This window comes from Urocitellus parryii, chromosome 5, assembly GCF_045843805.1.
Source record: "Urocitellus parryii isolate mUroPar1 chromosome 5, mUroPar1.hap1, whole genome shotgun sequence".
Lineage (NCBI taxonomy): Eukaryota > Metazoa > Chordata > Mammalia > Rodentia > Sciuridae > Urocitellus > Urocitellus parryii.
Window position 1 is genome coordinate 109,382,351 of NC_135535.1, and position 22,603 is coordinate 109,404,953.

Genomic DNA, 22,603 nt, shown 5'->3' on the forward strand with positions numbered 1-22,603 from the left:
CTGAGAACAGGTGCGACCAGGAATAAGGGGCGGGCTGGAATATGCTACAGCCTCACCAATGCAAGGCGTGTGGTTGCAGACTCCTAATTACTTCGAGCGAAACTGCAGGGAAGAGGAAGAAAGGGAGGAAGAAAATTTCAACGCCCAGTTGTTGGGGTGAGTGCTGGAAGCAGTTTCAGGATAGGTCTTATAAATTCCCTAGAATCTCGCGCTCCCTTTCCCGCACTCCGCTGGAGTTGGTGTGGCAAAGTTCTATTAACAGCAAAATACACAGAAGTAGCGTCCTGAGGACGAGGCTGCCGGGAGCAAGGTCTAAAAAGGCATTTTCCTTCTCCGCGCACCCACACCCGCCCCACTGTCTCCTCGGAGCACACTTGCCGGTCTACTTTTTTGCATTCGGTACACCTTTCGTCCACCCGCTCCCGCCGCGGATCTTCTTCCCTGGAAAGACTTAGCCGACCCTAGGGGGCTCAGGCTCGCGCCTTTCTGCCTCCTCGGCCCTTTCTTGGTCCGGGTGAGGGTAAGAGGTGGGAGGAGCTGCATCCGGCTGGCGCAGACTTCCCTGGGGGCTGCAGAGGATCCGGTGAGTGGCCTGCAGAGTGAAGGGGAGGACCACACCCTCCTTCCGTCGCTATAGGAACGACATCTGCCCTTTTTGTGACTCCAGCTGAATGAGTTTAGGCTCTCTGGTCCAGTACCAAATCACCTTTTACATCAACCTAAAGAACACATCTTTTCCCTCCTCCCCTTCATTTGCCCCAGTTTTTTTTTTTTTTTTTAACGGACCAGGCAACATTTGAACAAAATCCAGGGTAGAGAGATTAAAGTAGGTTAAGCACACCAGACACGTGAAAGTAACCCTTCCCTCTCCTTCAAAAAAAAGCATGTGGAAGTACATAGCAAAAGTTCTATGTACTCATCAAATGAACACTTTCTTGAGCATTTAGTCTGCACCAGGTTTTAGGAACGCATGAAAAGGAAAGTTATAGTTGAATGACATAAGTTTATGCTGGAGTACAATGTCTGGTGCAGGGAAAAAATAGACATGCAAATGAAAGCTAAGTTGAACTTGAGCTTTAAGAACAAATATTATATAGCCCTGTAAAGAAGGCAGGTAAGTCCCCACAAGTCTGAAGGTCCAGACCCATGTGGAAGCTTGGTATTCTGGGTACCAGCAATCAGTTTGATGAGGCAGGGCTAAAGGTATACAGGAGCAGATGAGACAAGATTGAAAAAGCAGATGGCAACCAGTCATATATGAAGTGGCTTGGAATTAGATGGGCTAAGGAGTGTGTGGACTGTAAAGCAGAAAAGTGCATGTTCAGATTTTAGGAAATTTCCCAGTCACATTATGGAAGTTAGGGAAAGTAGATTGAGAATCAAGATGCTGAGCGCAATGGGGCACGCTGTAATCCCAGCGATTAGGGAGGCCACAGCAGGGGGATCTAGAGTTCCAGGCCAGCCTCAGCCTCAGCCACGTGGCCAGACCCCCTAAGCAACTTAGACCCTGTATCAAATTTTAAAATAAAAAGGGTATGGTGGGAGCTGGGGATGTAACAGTGGTAAAGCACCCCTGAGTTCAATCCTCAGTGTCCACCCCCAGCCCCTCAAAAAAGTCAAGGCAAGGATGCTGCTTAGAATTAATAAGTGATTTTATTTCAGGGTAAGAGCAAATGGAAAAGCAGTTTCAAGAAATTTAGAAAATGAAATAAAGCTTGGTAGCCAGATGCAAAATATAAAAGACTGAATCCCAGGATTACACCTTAGACAGCCTTGATAGTGGTGTCATGTATCAACAGAAAATTCTACAGGAAGGAAGTTGTTGAGGGATGGATCCAGATTGACTCACGTCCAGTTGCCAAATATCAAGCAGCAAGTCTGGTGTCAAGATCAAGATGTAGAATAATGATCATAATTTGGAAGTCACTGTCACAAGTAGTGATCACTGGAGTCTGAAAACATCTAAACTTGAACAGCGGGGAGGGTGTAGTGGAACTGCACAGAACATGACAGTGTGGTGAAGTGTGGTGAGAGACAGTATAGATGACACAAAGGATTAGAAAGCTACAAAACAATAAAGATTAAGCAGGAGGTGGGGAGAAAATGACAAAAGAAAGGTGTCACATGAACTAATGACATAAAATATTTTGATTGGGGTGTAATAAACAGTGTATATAAGACAAGGTGAGAAAAAATGTACATTGGATTTAGCAACTAAAGGTTAGTAGTGTTTTCAGCCAGGCAAGTGTTTTAACATACTTTAGGGTAAATTTCAAATAGAAACTATTTATATGAATAACAAAACAAAGTAGTTCTCAAGCTAGGGGCGATGGGTAATCAATAATATCAATACCTAAACCAGAGCAGGCCCTTAATGTTTACTGTTGAAGTACATGCACTATAGAATAACTCAATATTATGTTAACTGGAAAATAATGTTTAAAAAGTGGGGTAGGGTAGGTGTGGTATAGATAGTAAAAAAATATATATACTAGGTAAGAAAAAATGTACAACAGAGTGAGTGCTCACTTTAATCATAATTCAAAATTACTTCTTTTCATGTTAATATAGGAAGTTCCATGTGAACTGAGATAGGTATTACACATTTTTTTAATGTTTAACATGACTGAAAATTTATTATTAAACATTCAACAGGAGTAGGTTGAAATTCTCACCATAAATATAATCATCACTATTCTTAAAAATCGTCTATGGATATTTATTTCATTTATTTATTTGTATGCGGTGTTGAGAATTGAACCCAGTGCCTCACACATGCTAGGGAAGCACTCTGCCACTGAGCTACAACCCCGGCCCGCATCATCACTATTTTTATTCACAATAAACTCAAACCTAAGTTTCCTGAAAAGCTCTAATATCAAAATAGGGATGACTAAGAACTTGACAGCCACTCCTTAAAGTACTAGCTTCATATAAAGTAATTAAGAAACAGCTTCCCCTTGTTTGTGTTTTCAACAGAGCTTATTTTTATTTTATTTTATTTTATTTTATTTTATTAAGAAATGTAGATAGAGACTGATAAATGCAATGGTATCAAGAAAAGAGCACTTCAAAACTTTTTCACTTTTATTTAAGGTTTTGACAATGAAGAGTTTATAAAATGTCATTATATTTGCTATATAATAATCATCAATTTCCAAGTAGGAGACATTTGCCATAGTACAGAATCCATTGTAATATGTAAAATGATTCTTTATTCTTACTATTAATAAGATTTGGCTAAAATACCAAACATCCTTGCAGTAAAACTGACAATATAACGTAAGTAGCTTATAAGATTTCAAACTATCTCCTGAAAGAAATGAGAATGTTTCCCTTTGTCAGATACACTCTGAAAAATTAGTGTCACAAAGTAACATCATGTGACTAGAAAAGTACAGCGCATGATACAGACTTCCTCCACATTAAACTGACAACCACTAAAAAAGACAATGACTTATGATACATAAGAAAACAGAACAGCTCTTCAGAAGGAATGACATGAGAAGGTATTTCTTATGAACAAACCTCTTTTTGAAGTCTTGAAGAGCTCTTTAGAGAACATAATTACAAAACAGATAAAGATCATTTATGTGACATGTTAAAGGATTCTTCTATATTACAATATCCTCCTTAATCTTAAACACAAGTCAAATATAAATACACTTTTAAAACTGTTATTCTATCAAACATTTCTTTGCTACCACACTCGGCTACTAGTGGCATTTGGATGCAAAGGCTTAACTCGTGCTAATCTGGATAAGCCAAGGCGGAGACTCTGATTTGGGGACCTAATGGAAACTCCTGCCATTGGACTGCTGCTGTTGCTGCTACTTCCGGATGAAGCTAAAAGAAAACACAAGATGTAACACAAATCATGTCAGAAATCTCTTAATAAAGATCAATTCTTAAAACAAAACAACAATAAAAAAAATAGTTAAGCACTGTTTTGCTTTCCACATTCTATCAAGCAATAAAATAAACATTCAAAATAATGGCAAGTACTATATGACAGAAAGAATAGAGTATAGGGAGAGCACCCATAATGTGAAAATCCAAACTTTGAAAAACTTCAAAATCTGAAACAATCTGGTCCCAAGCACCTCGGATAAGAGATATTCAAAGTATTGCCCATTTTTAACTATCCCCAGAAGGCAAGGTAATGAACCAAAACTTAAACTACCAAAGCTGAAATGAAAAATAATTCGGTTGTAAAGGCATAAAGAAATAGAGACAACTATAATTGCTAAAGTAATGAAAAAAATCTCATGTATTTTTAAAGTTTATAATTTTTATAAGTACTACTTGAAAAGACTCTATTTTTCAAGTATTAAACAAGTTTTAAAATGGCAAATAGATCTTCTTTAATTACTAATGAGAGGGAAACTCTTCATTTTTCATTGTTGTATTTCTTGGAAGAACTGGGATTTTTATATCGCTGGCTCATTTTTCCTTTGGGCTCTAGATGGTTTTCTCAAATTGAATAAGACAAGCAACAAATTGGCAACCTAGGGCCAAATCTAGCTTTCAGATACGCTATTTCGGGGAGACTGAGGCAGGAGGATTGAAGAGTTCAAAGCCAGCCTTAGCAATCTAGTGAGGCACTTAGCAACTTGGTGAGACCCTGTCTCTAAATAAAACAAAAAGAGCTGGGGATGTGGCTCAGTGGTTGAGCATCCCTGGGTTCAATCTCAGTATTAAAAAAAAAAAAAAAAATGCTGTTTGGTCTACATGGTTTTTTAAAAGGTCATATTTAAAAATGAGATTTCATATTAAAATCTGAATTTCTGGCTTCTCTTGAAAAGATCAGATCTGTATGTACCAGCCTATCTCCCTGCATACAAACAATCTGATGGAGCTGAGTAGCTCTGCTCCTTCAAGAGGGACAGAAGCTCTCAAGTCCAAGGGGTCCTGTTCACCCATTATCATTTGTCTGCCCTGTCACATACTCAATCTGTCAGCACAGTGTGCTTTATGATATTAACTCTTTACCCATCATTTCACTATCTCCTTTTAATTTTTTTGATCATGCTACTTTTTAGCTTCTACAGTCATACCATTTAAAAAAATTTTCTTCCATTGAGGAATCACTAATTATTTTCAGAAAAAAAATATACGAAGTATTACTTTTTGAATGATATGGTATCATTATTTCAGTAACTTTCACACCTTTCCTTCTCTAAAAACTTTGAAGTCCTCATTGAAAATCTTAACCAGAAAGAATTTTAAACATTATATTAGTTCTTGGTAATTCTGATAATAAAATGAAGACTCAGGTAAACCAAGTAATCATGCAGCCTCACAGTTGAGCCCTAACTCTGTATGTTAATACCTAGCCATCATTCAGGAAGAGACCAGCATGGGCCAATCAAAAAAGATCATTCAAAAGAAGTGAACCTTGAGTAGTTTTGGAAGGACTCCAAAAGGGAGAGGGGACAGGAATATGATATGTGTTTAAGGGATAGAAAATGGATCAATTTGACTAAAGTAGAAGGTTCATGTAATTGGATGAAAGTGGACACAGGACTGGTTGGGTTGCAGCAATATTTTTGACTTAGATGAAGTTGAAGTCCAGAGTCCAGGGAATTCTTTTTTTTTTTTTTTTTTGGTACTGGGGACTGAACTCAGGGGCACTCAACCGCTGAGTCACATCCCTAGCCCTGTTTTGTATTTTACTTAGAGACCAGGTCTCACTGAGTTGCTTAGCACTTCACTTTTACTGAGACTGGCTTTGAACTTGTAATCCTTCTGCCTCAGCCTCCAGAGCCACTGGGATCACAGGCGTGCACCACCACACCCAGCTAGGTCCAGGAAATTCTTAAAGGATCAGTGAGATTTGGCTGGGTAGCAAAAGAAAACAAAGAGAAATCAAATTGTAAGAGCCAGAGGCTGAGTTTACTAAAGCATTTGTAAATGCTGGAATTCCCATGTACAAACCCCAAGGCTTTGATAAGAATGCAGAAGTCAGCAGGTACTGAGCACAAAAGACTTGTTATCAGAAATATAAATATCAGGAATCTCAAATGTTTACACTTTCTGACACTATAATTCTACTAGTGGGACTTTTACCCTAAGAAAACAATCAGGGATGTGTCAGATTTCTACAATAAAGATGTCTGTGCTTATGGCAAACTTATTTATAATAACAATGAAAAAAAATCATATATGACCTGGATGCCTAATAGATATAAAAATGCAGTAATTAAAAACAATGGTTTTGAAGACTATATAGTAATATGGGAAAAAGCTCACATATAACATTTAGAACTAGGGAGAAAAGAATCTACTACTGGTAATTTTCTAAACCCCTTGCCCTTGATCGCAAATATACCATACCTGGTGGGACCCACTTCGGTCTCTTGATTTCAGCTGAAGGACTGTGTATTTGCAATGGTTTCCTAGTGACCTCCAAAGAATGATAAGCTTCCTCAGGTGAAGTCTGAGATTCTGATTTGATAGCAGCTGCAGCAGAGTCTACTGAAGTCACTTATTTGAAAAATACATACAAAGAAGCTTGTCATATGGGAAGATAGTTCAAGTCTAGCATGTATACGTAAAAATTATAAGTTTCATAACCATATAAAATTAAAAAGGCAATATCAAATTCGAAAAACAAGTCAAGAAATTTTTATTGAAAGCCTGAAGATTGCCTTCTTTTTTTTTTTTTTGGTACGGGGGATTAAACCCAGAGGCACTTTACTACTGAGCCACATCCCCAGCCTTTGCCTTTTTTATTTTGAGATAGAGTCTAGCTAACTTGCTTAGGGCCTCGATGAATTGCTCAGACTGAACTCAAACTTGCAATCCTCCTGTTTCAGCTTCCCAAGTTGCTGGGATGACAGGTGTGAGCCACCACACCTGGCTAGGACTGCCATCTTCTATGAAAATTTTTATTCCAGGCAATGTGGTCTCACACACACTACCCTTCACTTTTTACAGCAACTATAATACAGAAAAGGAAACAGAGGTTAAGCAATTTGCCTGTAGTTTGACACTTACTACATGCCTGAATTGGGATTAGAAACCAGGTTTGAACCAAAGTTCATTTTTGTAACCATTACACAATAGTGTCTCATTAGTATGTGTCAGGGAGTCAATAGGCTCTAGGATTACAAAAAGTTTATGTAACTCATGAATCCGTACTACCAAGGAATTTGTGGTTCTGTCACTGGCCTGGGAAAGACAGGAAAGAGCTGTGTCTAATGCAGTGTGCAAAGGAACATGTCACTCTCTAGAAGAATGCTCAGTAGGAAGGGAACACACAACCTGGTATGTGTTTAGAAGTCACAGGAACGGGATGAGGCTGGGCTGAACCAAATCAAGGCTAAAGGGTAAAGATGAATTGAGGGAAGTTTTCTAGGCAGAGGGAGTACAGCACAATGCAAAGCTATAAAGTATAACAAGTTCCAAGACCAGTACTGGTTCAGTATATCTAGAGCAGGAATCTTAAGAATAGGAAAGGTGAGAGACACAGTCAAGGTACAATCACTTATGAAGAGCCATATAAAGGAGTCTGACTGGTCCACAATCATGTATTAAATTTTCTGAGGAGTAATTTGCATTTTGAAAGCATCTTCCTGGTGGTAATGTAAGGCAAATAGACCACTCAGAAAGCTATTATGGTAATCCAGGAGAGATGATGAGAGCCTGAGGTAAGGTGGAGAAGGGAGGGGATAGTAGCAATTAAACATGTTTTAGTAATTAAATGTGGGGAGGTGGTGATGGAGATGAAGAATAATCTATAACTTGCAAGTTCCTCTCATGGGGAACAGCTTTGAGGCCATTGTTTACTTTGAGAATGAATGTAAGAATGGGAGCAGGTTTGTGTTCTTTTTGCTGGGGTGGGAGGTGAGGGAGGAGGAAAAAAAGAGAGGTAGAACAGAATCTCACTTTGAGACAATGCTTGCTTTAAGATACCTAAGGGGTTTCTAAATGTATACAAGTATGAACACATTCACTACATACTCTTCCCAATGTTACATCCATAACACCTGACTGTCCAACATAAGTTTCTATGGTAGAAATTTTCTATATTTTGTATTATCAGAGATGGTAACTGCTAGCCACATACTATTTTGAATACTTGAAATGTGGCTAGCAAAACTTAGAAACTGGCTTTCAAATGTTAATTAATTTTAATTAACTTAAATATAATATAATCCTACATATAGCTAGTGGCTAACTTATGTTAGACAAAGGTGCCAAAAACATGTATTGGAGAAAAGATAGCATCTTCAACAAGTGGTGCTGGAAATCCATATGCAACAAAATGAAATCAAACCCCTATCTCTCACCATGCTCAAAACTCAACTCAAAATGGATCAAGGAGCTAGGAATTAAACCAGAGACTCTGCGTCTTATAGAAGAAAAAGTAGGCCCTAATCTTCATCATGTGGGATTAGGCCCTAACTTCCTTAATAAGACTCCCATAGCACAAGAATTAAAACCAAGAATCAATAAATGGGATGGAATCAAACTAAAAAGTTTTTTCTCAGCAAAAGAAACAATCTGGGAGGCGAACAGACAGCCTACATCCTGGGAGCAAATTTTTACCCCTCACACATTAGATAGAACACTAATCTCTAGAGTATATAAAGAACTCAAAAAGCTAAGCACCAAAAAACCAAATAACCCAATTTACAAATGGGCCAAGGACCTGAACAGACACTTCTCAGAAGAGGATATACAATCAATCAATAAATATATGAAAAAATGTTCATCATCTCTAGCAATTAGAGAAATGCAAATCAAAACTACTCTAAGATATCATCTCACTCCAGTTAGAATGGCAGCTATTATGAAGATAAACAACAATAAGTGTTGGCGAGGATGTGGGGAGAAAGGCACACTCACATTGCTGGTGGGACTGCAAATTGGTGCAGCCATTATGGAAAGCAGTATGGAGATTCCTTGGAAATCTGGGAATGGAACCACCATTTGACCTAGCTATCCCTCTCCTCGGTCTATACCCAAAAGACTTAAAAACAGCATACTACAGTACACAGCCACATCAATGTTTATAGCAGCACAATTCACAATAGTTAAAATGTGGAACCAACCTAGGTGCCCTTCAATAGATAATTAGATTAAAACAATGTGGCATATATATAAAATGGAATATTACTCATCAATAAAAGAGAATAAAATCATGGCATTTGCAGTAAATGGATGACATTGGAGAAGATAATGCTAAGTGAAGTTAGCCAATCCCACAAAAACAAATGCCAAATGTTTTCTCTGATATAAGGAGGCTGACTCATAGTGGGGTAGGGAGGGGGAGCATGGGAGGAATACATGAATTCTAGATAGGGCAGAGGGGTGGGAGGGGAAAGGAGGGGGCAGGGGATTAGCAAGGATGGTGGAATACGATAGACATCATTATCCAAAGAACATGTATGAAGACACAAATTGGTGTCAACATACTTTATATAAAACCAGAGATATGAAAAATTGTGCTGTATATATGTCATAAGAATTGTAATACATTCCGCTGTCATTTATTTTTTTAAAAAATCAATAAAAATTTCTCAAAAGTTAGGCAATGCATTAATAGAACTAGAAATATAATCCACTTTTCCTCATTCTTACTTAACAAATACAATTTATTTTCAACATTACATACTAATGTCCCTTGCAAAGTAACTTGCTTCAAGATACACAGAAAAGACTTTAAATGGTAAATCCAAAAGAAAATTGAAATTTTAGTTTTTAGTGTGGGTTGGTGAAGAAGCACAAATACCTAATCATTTTTTCTTACTATAGCTAGTACTACACAAAATAATGGCCCCTCAAAGATGACTATATTCTAAGTTCCAGAACATGTGAATATGCTACCATATGTAGAGATGTGATTAAGTTAGGACCTGTGGAGGATATTATCTTGAATCTGTAATCACTAGGGTCCTTAAGAGAGTCAACATTAGATTGACATGATGTGAGAAAGTCCAGATGGAACAGAGATACAAGCCAAGGATCACAGACCCTCCAGAAGCTGGAAAAGGCAAAAGGTATATTCTCCCCTAGAGTTCCACAAAGGAACACAGTCCTGCTGACAGCTTGATTCTAGCCCTCTGAGGAACACTTTGGACTTCTGAACTGTAAAATAATTACTGTGTTGTTTGAAGCAAGGAAGTTTGGGGTAATCTGTTATAATAGTATTAGGAAACTAACAGTTTTATCTCTAAAAGCTCCTACATTTAAATTTTAACATGTGGAAACCAGATTAATTTGTCAATTTAAAAAACATTCTAATCTAAAGGTTATTAACTAATACAAAATAGAACAGAGGGAAGAATATGACTCAATTGGTATTTAATTTTTAGTAAGTACTTAGCACCATGCTATTTAATGTGAGAGCAACTCCTAAAGTCTGACCAGTAGAAACTGTAGTTTCAAATAATAAATATACATATGCATACAAAAACTAAGGCAGAAAAGTTGATGGCAATAATAAAACAAATTTACTTAAAGAATGTTATCTTTTACAATAATTATTATAACATGACGAATTAAAAAACATCCTAACTTTTTTAACACAAGAAACAGGTATTCCATGTTCTAGTCATCACAAATTCCAAGTTTCTCTATAAAAATGGTTTCTATTTGGGAAAACAAAAATCAAAAGTGCCCTAAACATCTGGAAAAAGATCTCTCAAATAGAAGAGTTGGCCAAGCATAAAAGCAAGAAATTAGAACCATTCAAGCTGCCCTGTTTAACTGCCCAGAGAAAATGTGATCTAGGAGATAAGAGTTCATCTTCTGAACTGACAAACCTATATTCAAATTCCAGCCCCTCACTTATTAGATGTAAGACTTTCAAAGATATTTAACCTCTGAGCCTCAGTCTTCTCATCATAAGATACAGGTGATAATGAAGTTCACAGCAGGTGGCTATACTAAAGCATGTAAATACATATTTAGTGCTAGCACAGTTAGGGGGGACTCAGAATCCTATCATCTGCTTTTCTCCCACCTCCTCTTATGCTGCTTTCTTTTATATTTTAACTAAAAATGAACATTAGTAAAATATTAAGGTGAGCAAAGGCAAAGACAAGAAATTTGCAGCAATCAAACCCAATACATTTCCTTTATAAAATTAAGTATTTGGGACCAAGCTTACCCAAAGTATTACATTTGGATTTAGATTTCTTCTCTTTCTTTTCTACTGGGGATTTTACCTTCACTTCTTTCTTTTTAATTTCTTTAACTTTACTTTTTCTCATAGTAAAGTCTTCATCATTATCTTCACTCTCATCAAAATCAGAATCCTCCTCAGAATCATCACCTAAAACAGAAGATTATATATATATATAATATATAACAGAAAATTATATATACTTTGTTCTAAAAAAAAAATGAAGCTTCTGGTGAATCCACTTTATTTGCAGCTTTTGCATCAGATTCCTGGGCATCGCTGTGCTCTACCATTTCCAGCAGCAGAACACTGCAGTTTTGAAACTGAGTGCCTGGCTTGGAATCCTTTTCCCCCAACCCCTTATACATGTTGTCTGACTCAGGTTACTAACTTTACAGTGCTTCAGATTCCTCTTCTTGAAAATGGGGACATTGTGCCAATTTTATGAGAACAAATTCTGACATATATCAAACACAATTGTTATCTATTACCATTATCACTATAATTTTCCATCAGTAATTTTTACTTCAGATTTTACTAGTTTAACTCACTTTTTGTTTGTTTGATACTAGGGATTAGACCAGGGGATGAGCCACATTCTCAACCCTTTTTATTATTTATTTGGAGACAGGGTCTTGCTAAGTTACTGAGGCTGCCTCAAACTTACAATCTTTCTGCCTCAGCATGAACCACCACTTCCATCCAATTCTCAATAATTTTTGAAAAGAAGGGTAGAGTATAAAAGCTAGTTTTTCAAAATCATGACATTTATGAAAGTAACAATATACCTTCACTTAATTACATATGCTTCAACATTCTGGAATAGAGAAGAGACTATACCACAACAATATTATTAACCCTCATTTCCCACAGGCTCTTTTCTGTACTGCATGAGATAATATAAGCCAGTGATGTAATATGGAAAGTACGGTAGTGGTTCTAGAAAAAAAGCACTGCCTAAACTCTGGTATGTACACTTGTCTACTCCATTGTGCATGCTTTTTCATCATTCAGAAATATAATCTTATCCCTTTAGATGGTCTAAAAGATCCTTATTTTTCAAGCATGGCTGAAAGATGATCTCTCACCCAAAGCTTTTCCCCAAAATGCCACAATTGCATTTAGCTGTCCTATTTGTTCCTCAAGTTTGTATACCCTAAATATTTAGCACAGTGTTCTGCACACATTAATGGCCTCCAAGAACTTTTACTGCATTCCAGAAGAGTTAGTTTTGAAGCAGAGTGTAACTTACCAGTTGCAATGTCTGGCTCGGTGTCATCAGCACTATCACCATCACTGCCTTCCAAAAGCATCTTCCTCTGCTGAGCCACAGCTTTAGATGCTGCTTTTCTTTTCCCTTGAACACCAAGAGCATCATCTTCCTCTGTGATCTTGTCCAAATCTTCAGGAGAGGCATAAACATCAATGGAAAACTTTGTTGTAGCTAATATTTCAAGAACAGCAAAGCAGACATGACAACCGTCTTACTTGCTCAGGTTCATCCCTCCCCTGTTCCTAGTAATAGACTACATCGTCCAAGCTGGGTTACTCACAGCACATCAGTACCCTGGCAATAGACTCCAGTTTTAAAGATGAATTCAATAGTCTTTCCCCAAGAATTTTCAAAATGGAACTGAGAAGATACAGTCCCTATCTTTAGTGGTCAACTGCTGAGGACTAAAAGCCATGGGTAGTCATGACACTCCAACAGGGAAGAAAATGGGTATGTAGTAGTTAAGAGGACAAGACTAAAACTTAGAGAAACAAAAGTCAAGAGATAAAAAGAGTCTTGACCATTTAAAGATCTTATTCTAGTCACAGTTTCAGGAATTTAAATAAACGTTAGAAAAATAGCATTGCGGATGAAAAAAATTTACCATCAAAAACTTACCTAAATAATCACTGGTTACACTGCAATTAGATATATGAGATTTATTCATTATTTCTGTTTCACTGTTGCCGTGTTTTTCAATGCCTAAATATTAGGAATAAGAAAAAATTCAGATGCATCTTAATAAACTGATATCTACAGGAAGATTAGTGCTAAAATGTAATAGCATCTAGATACTGATAAATGATCTGAAACCCAAACTAGCACAATAATTTTACTTGGAGAGGCTAGCATATAGTTAGGAGTTTGGGCTCTGAAATCAAAAAGACTTAGGTTCAAATTCAGGCTCATAAATGGGCTTATCTTTAGACTTAATTTCCTCATCGATAACAGGAAGATAAAAATTGTGTATCATAGGATTAGTATCGGAGATTAGATGTAAATTTATGTTGCACAACACATAGAAAATAGTCAATAAATATTAACTATCACTTCTGTGTAGGCAAAGACATGCTTTTACTAACTTTCATTCTCTCTAATCATTACAATAACCTTTAAATGAAACATTTTAAGAGGCTTTTAAGTCATGATAACAGGTACTTTTAAATAACAATGCTAAGAATTGTATCATTCAATGGGATTGGTACTTATAAGAGACTCCTACTACGCATTCTACAATGTCTTTTAAGAGATAAATTTCATTTTCTCCATTTTAGATATAATACATAACAATTCTCTTTTGAAGTTTTTTGATTTCTAATTCCTAAAAATCTCCCTAATCAAACTGCTTTGTTTATTTTTAAATAAGAGGCAATACTGATTTAAAAAACAAACACTTCACTTATCCCCCTAAATAAAAGAATTTAATCCAAAACAATTTAACCCAAAAAGCATTTTAGGAATTCAAGTGTCTTTTCCATCTCTCTAGAATGTCAATATTACCAGAAAAAAAAAAAAAAATCAATGAAGAAAACCCACAGAGAGATACAGAAGTCATTCTCTTTAAATCTATGGAACCCGCAAGCCAAATTAGTACCTTTAAACCTTTGGCAATAATAAAAAATACCATGTCATATTTAACTAATTTGGGTTGGGAGAAAAAAGAGGTAGACTACTAGAAGTATATAGGTCGTTTGATCAAGAAATTAAATTTTCACTGTATATCAAGTTGTAATTGACCTTCCAGGTTCATAGTGTATGTCTCCAATCTTACCTTGGGTTCTAGGCAGAGATGTATACATTTGTATGAAATTGACACTGCTGAATCAAGAAATGAATCTAATTATACCCTCTGTAATTTGTTCTATCTATAGTTCAAAGTATTCAAATTTTATTGAATTTCAACTGTGAAAGCCCACCCCAAGTAATGATTATTAAAACAATAAGCTTTTAATGATAAATATACAAAAACAAAGTTACTTTTATTTTGAGACTTCTGTACATCATTGGGGACTGTTGGAAGTTCCTTCATTGACAAAGCTAGAGCCACTTCTAAGCCTCTCTGGAAGACTTTTTCATCTAAGGTCATCCTGAAATAGACAAGCAAATAAAGAGTTTCTAAAAGTAGCAATCTCCACAAAACAGCAAAATTTGAGATTTTCCTACATTACTATTTAAGAGCTCCTAACCTAACAAAAATGTTTTTAAATAATAACCATCATCAATTGACCTTGGAAGATAAGACTTCTAAAATGTTTTTGCGTACACACACACACACACACACACACACACACAGAGTTCCTTCAAACCTGTTAGGTTATATATGTTATATTATGTAACAAACTATATATATATATATATATATATATATATATATATATATCCTAACAGGTTTGAAGGAACATTGTGTGCCTTTGAACTTACTGTTCTCTATAATTGTAATGTCTCTCTTTAACATAAGCTCTATCCAGGAAGCACCTGCACAACCTAAGACAGACTTAGTTCCAAGGTCACTTCTACTTAGACAGCTTCCTTGACCTCACCCACACCCCTTTAATAGACATTACAGTTCTTATATTTAAAAAAAAATTGTTTTTTACATATGTTTCTCCCAATCTAGACTTAGACACTGCACTACCAAGAATACTAAAAGTACCCTCAAGAGTCTGTAATGGTAATGAGAAAGGTGGGGACATGTTGAGAGCCACAGCCAAAGGGGCCCCAGCAAACTTCCAGCTGCCAGTTGATGATTGGCTCACAGCAGCCCCAGCAAACTTCTAGCTGCCAACTGATTGGCTCCTCTGCGGTGATGCTCATTGGGCTGTTTCCCCGCCCTTTCAGACCACTGAGCTGCTCATTGGGGGACTTTTTTTTGGCTCTGCCCATGCGACCCAGCCAATCGCCCTCAAGAGCAGGAGGAGTGGGGGAGGTTGAGAGGCTTGTGGGAAGCCGATAGTGGCAGTTGGGCTCTGAAGGTTTTTCCTGAGGAGCTGTTTTGTTTGGCGTGTGTGGTTCTAAAAATAAAGTTTGTTTCTTTTGACAAGTGGCTCCTGAATTGTGCCCAGCCAGACTGCGGCAGGGACAGAAGACATACAACTAATTATCTCATATAAAGCAGTAAGTCTCCTATTTAAGTTGGTCAAAAGTGCTATGAAGCATAAGAGGAAGAAAAATCAGAGACAGATGAGGAAAGATTATAAAAAGAAAGAAGTACTAAAGTTCACCTTGAAGGATTATTATTTTTAAAATAAATATTATTGAGACATAATTCATATACCATAAAATTCACCCTTCTAAAGTATCAATTCAGCAGATTTTAGTATAATCAAAGTTGTGAAACCATCACCACTACCTAATTTTAGAATAGTTTCAGAACCTGCAAAAGAAACCCCATATCCACTTATCCCTCCCCTAGTCGCTGGCAACCTCAAATCTACTTTCGATTTCCATGTATTTACCTATTCTAGGCATTTCATATAAATGGAATCATATGTGATCTTTTGTGTCTTTTTTTTTTCATTCATAATAATGTTTTCAAGGTTCATTCATGTTGCAGCATATATCAATAGTTTATTTATTTTTATGGCCAAATAACACATTGTCTAGATATATCCTATTTCTCCACTAAGTAATTGATAGTCATTTGGATTGCTTCCATTATTGGCTATTACGAATAATAGTGTTATAAACATTTATACTACAGGCTTTTGTGAAGGCACAGTTTCAATTTCCTTGGCTATATACCTAAGCTAGATCATAAAATAACTCTGTTTTCCAATTTGGCTGCACCATTTTACATTCCCATAACAATGTATGAGAGTTCCAATTTCTCCACACCTTTCTTTTTTTTTTTTTTTTTTTTTTTGAGAGAGAATTTTTTTTAATATTTATTTTTTAGTTCTCAGCAGACACAACATCTTTGTTGGTATGTGGTGCTGAGGATCGAACCCGGGTCGCACGCATGCCAGGCGAGCGCGCTACCGCTTGAGCCACATCCCCAGCCCTCCACACCTTTCTTAATACTTGTTATTCTCTGTCTTTTTATTATTGTCAATTAGAGGGTATGAAGTAGTATCATACTATGGTTTTCATTTGTATTTCCCTGACAGTAAATGATGTTAAGCATCTTTTTATGTGTTTATTGGTTATTTGTGTATCTTCTTTAGAGAAATGCTTATTCAAATTTTTTGCACATTTTAATTGGGTTACTGGCTTTTTTACTGTTGAGTTTGAGTTCTTAATGTACTTTGGATGCAAGTGTCTCTAAGTTATACATTTGCAAATATTCTCTCCCATCTATGGGCTATTGTTTCACTATGTTTAATATTCCAGAAACTCAAAAACAAAGAATGAAAAATGTAGATCATGACATGGGATGAATTAGTCTATGCTAACTTTTCATAGAGAAATTTCTAGCAGTAAAATAGTTCTCTTTGCCCCATCTTCTCCCCATATGACAAGTTTTGGGTCTCTCAGAACTTCTTTCCATCACTCTCCCTTCCCTCTTGATACCAATTAATGGAATTCCAGATTTAGTCTAGGAATTACAGGATCTCTTAACTGTTAGACAAGTCACAGGAAAGGAAAAGTATCATTTATCTGCAGAAAAATACATGGTTTAAAAATTTTTCAACTGTTATAAAAGTGTAACGTTTTAAAAAGTAGTCTTGTAAGATTTGAGGACTGCAGATGCAGGCACAGATCCATAATTATTATAGTCTCAATATTTAACGGGATATATGTTTATGAATTTCTTTTTAAAATAAGAAGAGAGTTTAATAGTCTTTAATGTCCCTATCCTCCAACAGTCACTAAACAAGATCTATAACTGCTCAAATTCTAATTTAAACTGAGAATTTGAAACTGTGTCTCTTAAATAAACACATCTAATGTCATATATTTACTGTCTTACCTCTCACCTTTTTTTAGGGGTCTTGTCTTGTAGTTGAATGTCTTCTTTCTGGGGATTCTTCATAGGTTTTGGTTTATCTTGTTTTGACTCCTTTGATGATGTTCTAGATTTCTTGTTTAAAGGTATAGTTGCAGAAACAAAATCATCTATTTATGTGTAAATGAAAAAGAAAAGAAATAAAATTATTTCTTAGTTGGAATTCAAGTTTTATAGGTAAGCAAGTTATTTAATTTCTATAGTTTAAAAATCTTCATTGATGGGGCTAGGGTTGTGGCTCAGTGGTAGAGCGCTTACCTAGCACATGCAAGGCCTTGGGTTTGATCCTCAGCACCACATAAAAAATAAATAAATAAAATAAAGGTATAAAAAATTTTAAAAAAATCTTCATTGGTATTGTTTGTCTTTATTCTCACCCAACTCCTATTGTTTAGGTGGCCTTTATTTTTTAAAATATCAATCTATAAAAAGCCAGTTCACTAAAAAATAAATAAACTGCAAAGGGTTTCAAGGAAAATATGATTAATTAAAAACCTGTAAGACCATTATAAAAACTAAATTTTTATCACATTGAAAAGTGGAAATGTATTTTTATGTCATACTAAGGATTGAACCCAGGTCGTTGCACATGATAGGAAAGAAGTCTACCGAAAGCTAAGTTATATCTTCAGGCTTTTTTATTTAATTTTGAGACAAGGACTCACTAAGTTGTACAGGCTGGACTCAAACTTGTGATTCCCCGCCTCAGTTTTCTAAGTAGTTGGGGTTATTAATGATTTTTAATGAAACTTCACAAGGTAGGCAAATACTTTTCCAAAGGCACATTACCTATTCCTAGTACATTAACCAAGCTAAGGAAAGTAAGAAGTATCACAAGGGAAGAGAATTTTTCTAGGAGTAGCAGTTTTTTGTTTTGTTTAGTTTTCTTTCATTACCATAATAAGCTTTCTATGAGCCTACCAAAGTAACTTCTTAATTCCTATGAAAGGAATGTTCTTTTCCAATCCAATACCGTTTCTCACAGATTTTTCTGTCCAGTCACATCTCAGAACTGTTGTTCTTCTCTTGACACTTATAAAACTGCAACTGTGGCTTTTAAACACATGTATGTATACCTTCAGGGTCCATGCAGTCTTAATCACATACTTTAGCAATTATTAACATATGCTATCTTGTTTATGTATCCCTACATAGGAATACCGTAATTTACAACTTTCGGCACCTCCACCCCACCCAGTATGCAGAACACTGGCAATTTATAAATATCTGCTGACCAATGACTGTAACAAAAATCTCAAAAGTTATATTCTATACTATTTTTTCTCAAGTTGTAAGCACCGAAGGCTAAGCCCAAAGCCAAACAGTTCCCATCAAACCTTGGAATTACTAAAATATTTACAGAAAACTTGGATGGTTTGGGAAGGAAATATAAAATCTAATTCTAGACTGGGGATACAGCTCAGTGGTAGAGCACCTACCTGGCATCTGTGAGGTCCTGTGTTTGAGACCAAACACCATGAAAAGAAAAAGAGGGGAAAAACCTACTTCAAAGTATACTGTACTCTAATGTTTCTCAAACTTTTGAATCAAAGTTCTCTTAAGGCAGAGACAAGTAAACATATAATAAATACAGCAGAGTTCAAGCCTAACCTTTCTTAAAGGCCTTATTTTTTTCAGACCTACCTCATAATACAATTGGGGAATATTTAATATTTGAGCTATATGTGTTATATAAATACTGACGAAATAAATGTCCAAATCTTTTAAGCAAAAATAAGAAATTCTACTTACCATCGCTATCAGAGTCCTCAAACTGTGAGTAATTGACTGGTTTCTTATGTCTATGGCCAAGACAGAAATTTTTCATTAATACAAATATTAATTTCTTACCTTCACTCACAAAGGCTATTAATAGTCTGGAATAAAGGAAACTGTGTTTATATTTTTTTTGAAATACTTAAATCTAAAACATGATTTGCACTTTAAAGTAGGGACTTAGCTGATACAGATAAAACTATACCTGATATAGAAATTAATCTACATAGCTCACAAAATAAAGACAATCTATGTAATTAACAGTTACAATTTATATACTGTTTAGTTGTTACTGGGCATTTATAAATTCCTTTTGTAGGTGTTTTATTGTTTTTCATGTGCATTACATCTTTCTTATTACACTATAAACGACACCAAAAGTCATTCTTTATAAAATATCTCATAATATTTTTTTATGCAATGGACTCTTAAAAAAATGGTGACTTTGTTCCTGTGAACTGAAATGAATTTTTATACTACTTCAGAAAGCATGAGAAGAAAATTATATTCAAAGTGGAAATATTCTTTCCTACTCTTTGTACTATGAAATGTCTCCAAATCTTTTTCTTCTGCCAAATGCCCAAGTGTGGAAATCTAGTTAACCAATTGGTTTTCTTTAAAATAAAAAGAATTCAATAAAAAAGGGTAGTTCATTTTATAATCTTGCAAGTGCTATTCCTTGAGAAAACCAATATTCTTCAGTATGTAAAGTACTTTATGGATACTTCCCATATCCTCACATACAATATTAAAAAGAAGAATACTTATGTTACTCTCCTTCAGAGTTAAAGAATTTGAGAGCTGATAAAATTATTGAAAGCTCTTTAGAAATGCTAAGGTTGAAAAATAGTAAAATAAAACCAAAAGCCTATTAAAAAGAGAAGTACACCCAAGGGTTGAGCTATAATAAATATAATGTCTTATTTCAAGCACATTTTTAAATGAAACTTGGATTTTGTTTTTCACTCTGAGTACACAGCAGTTAAGAATGCAATGACTTCTAAAAGTCTGGTGCCACTGCATTGATTTGTGCCAAATCATCATTGTAGTACAAATGACAAAGGAGTGAAAAAATAATAAAAGTAAATATTATTATCAAAACAGTACTGACCTCATGGACCTCCTGAGAAGGTTTTAGAGACCCTCCAGAGGTTTGCAGACTATCCTTAGAGCTATTCCTAACAAACAGATTACATCTTCACTACTTGGATGTTTAAAATCCATTTCAAATTTAACATGTTGAAAACAGAAATTTTGACTCCCCAGTTCCTTTCCCAATATTTGCAAGTAACTAGCAATAAGTGGTGAAAAGCAAAGTAAGGTCACAAGTGTTTTTTAAATTACTTTAGGGTTTTCTTTAAACTATCATCAGAGTAGATGAGAAATCAAGTGGTGGCAGTTAATCTATAGAAAATAAACAAAAGCAAGGGAGCTATTTGGAAAACACCTCAAAAGAAAAGGATCAATGGGACTAACTTTTGACAGGATCCACTAAGGTTGATGTAAAGCTAGGAATTATGGCTATAGGTGTCTCCATCTGTCTGGGAAGGAAGATTCCTTTAGCAGCACAGGGGCACTAAGGTAACTGCTGACCAGCTATGACCCCAGGGCCCACATGAACATGGGATTGACTTGTAAATGAAGCCCCTAAATAGGATGGACACCATGACAGTTAAGAAGAGGACAGACTAAATTCAAATACTCCATTGCCCAATGTGAAGGAGGAGTTGAACACCTGTTTGGCAAAGAGTGTAGGTCCCCAGTTCTCCTGGTAAACATCAAATGGCAATAAATTTGGAGATGCCATCATATCCTGTGTGTGTGTGTGTGTGTCTCGTGTTCTCTGCTTAAGCCTCATTTTGCTTTGACTTTACTTTCATTTATAATAAATTGCTCTTGCATTACTTTTGGTGTCTGCCTTTAAATTTTCTTTAGTCAGAACACAAGGAAGTTTGGCGTTTTAGCTCCCCTGCTTTCTTGTGACGCTTTCCCCCTGCCTTCCTGATGATTTCCTCATCTCAGTTAATGCAAGATCATCCATTTAGTAGTTCAGATAAAAAATATTAGTCATTCTTGATTCCCTTTTTCTCTTACTTCCACATCCACTTCTATACCTCTAATGTATCTATATCTATATATCCCAAATTCATCTGATCTATTCCATGTCCCCCAATAACATCCTACTCCAAACTACTACTCAATGATATAATAGAGTGATTTTCCTGCTTCCATTATAGCACCATCCCCCATTTGATCTCCACCAGTGACCTTTATAAAAGCAAAATTAGATTTCTCTCCCATATTTAAACTCTCCCATTGGTTTCCCATTGTACTTAGAATAAAATCCAAATTCCTTTAGAAGGCCTAGAAGGCCTTACCTTCTCTGGCCCTATTTATCTAACCTAACCCCAACAATTCTCCCCACTGCTTGCTAATGCTACAGCTTAATCTCTCCCTTAATTACAGTCAAGCTGATGGCCTTGACTCTTATTCCCACTACCTGGATTGCCCCATATTTTTGCCTGGCTAACTTCTCATAATTCATGTCTCTGGACATACATCAGAAAAGTCCATCCTTCCTTCCTTACAGTTAAGGGATTCCTTCCTACTATATGACATTGGCATGTTTATTTTTGGGACCCTATGCTCACCTTATACTAGAATGTAACCTCCAGTACCTAATACAGTACAGAAATAAATATATTCGATGACTGTACTATATGAATGACTTATCCTAGGCTTACGATGGTATTCAATTGTGATTAAGTTGAGGAATAATTTCTGGTGGTATTAATGGAAAATAAAGGATCTAGTGTCAAATTACTTAGGGTGAGTATTGTCCTTCGATTTTCTAGCTGAGTGACTCAAGAAAATCGGCTTTTATGTCTAGAAGTTTAAAATCCATAAACAGGAATGCCTTCTCTTTCTACACCAAAGGATTAGCAGTGAACAAACGAAAACGACAAATAAGTACGTGCTCGCTGAAGTGCAAAACGTCGTTTAAGTGCAACATACAACAAGATCTTACTTCAATGGAGTCGAGGGTAAAAGAAACGGCAACAGCTGAGAAGCAAAGTAAGGAGTGGGTAAGAGCTAAGAAGCTGGGACACCTCTAAGAGACGGGTGTCTCTCACTACTGACTGGAATGTTTCCCGGTAACTGTTCATCCCACCCCTCCCACCGTTGTCCTCTGTCTTAAACGCTCTTTCCCCTCCATCCTGCATACAAGTTGCCTACAGTGTCCTCCTGCTCCTTCTCCCCACTGCTGCCGAATCCAACGAACTACTTACCTAACCGGCCGCACCATGTTCGCGGTTAGGCTGGAAAATTGCAGCGCTCAAGTCTCAGCTGGTAGCAGTGGCGGTTTCAATTCCCGCGCAAAAACCGGACATCGCGCTCTCCGCCTCCGCTGCCTCCGGGTCCTCCAATCATGAGCAGCCAGCCTGCAGCGGAGCCTACGCTTTAAGAGCTGGCT

General features: G+C 36.3%; 1 protein-coding gene across 1 annotated transcript; it reads right to left on the bottom strand.

Moving 5' to 3' along the window:
• Nucleotides 1–451: 451 nt before the first annotated feature.
• Rad51ap1 (RAD51 associated protein 1) lies at nucleotides 452–22,435 on the bottom strand. Its single transcript, XM_026407271.2, has 10 exons — nucleotides 22,419–22,435; nucleotides 19,105–19,154; nucleotides 17,324–17,462; nucleotides 14,385–14,494; nucleotides 13,026–13,109; nucleotides 12,387–12,536; nucleotides 11,120–11,284; nucleotides 6,337–6,486; nucleotides 3,710–3,846; nucleotides 452–631 (listed from the first exon to the last, which is right to left on the bottom strand). Exons 1-10 carry the CDS (start codon nucleotides 22,433–22,435, stop codon nucleotides 452–454), a joined length of 1,182 nt encoding a protein of 393 aa, XP_026263056.2.
• Nucleotides 22,436–22,603: the final 168 nt, after the last annotated feature.

Excerpts from the sequence above, each read along its gene's own strand:
- Rad51ap1 (XM_026407271.2), bottom strand. Across the intron at positions 12,537-13,025 it reads TGTAACCAGTGATTATTTAG|ATTTGGACAAGATCACAGAG; the intron begins GTAAGTTTTTGA and ends CCTCTCCTGAAG. Across the intron at positions 3,847-6,336 it reads ACCGAAGTGGGTCCCACCAG|CTTCATCCGGAAGTAGCAGC; the intron begins GTATGGTATATT and ends GTTTTCTTTTAG.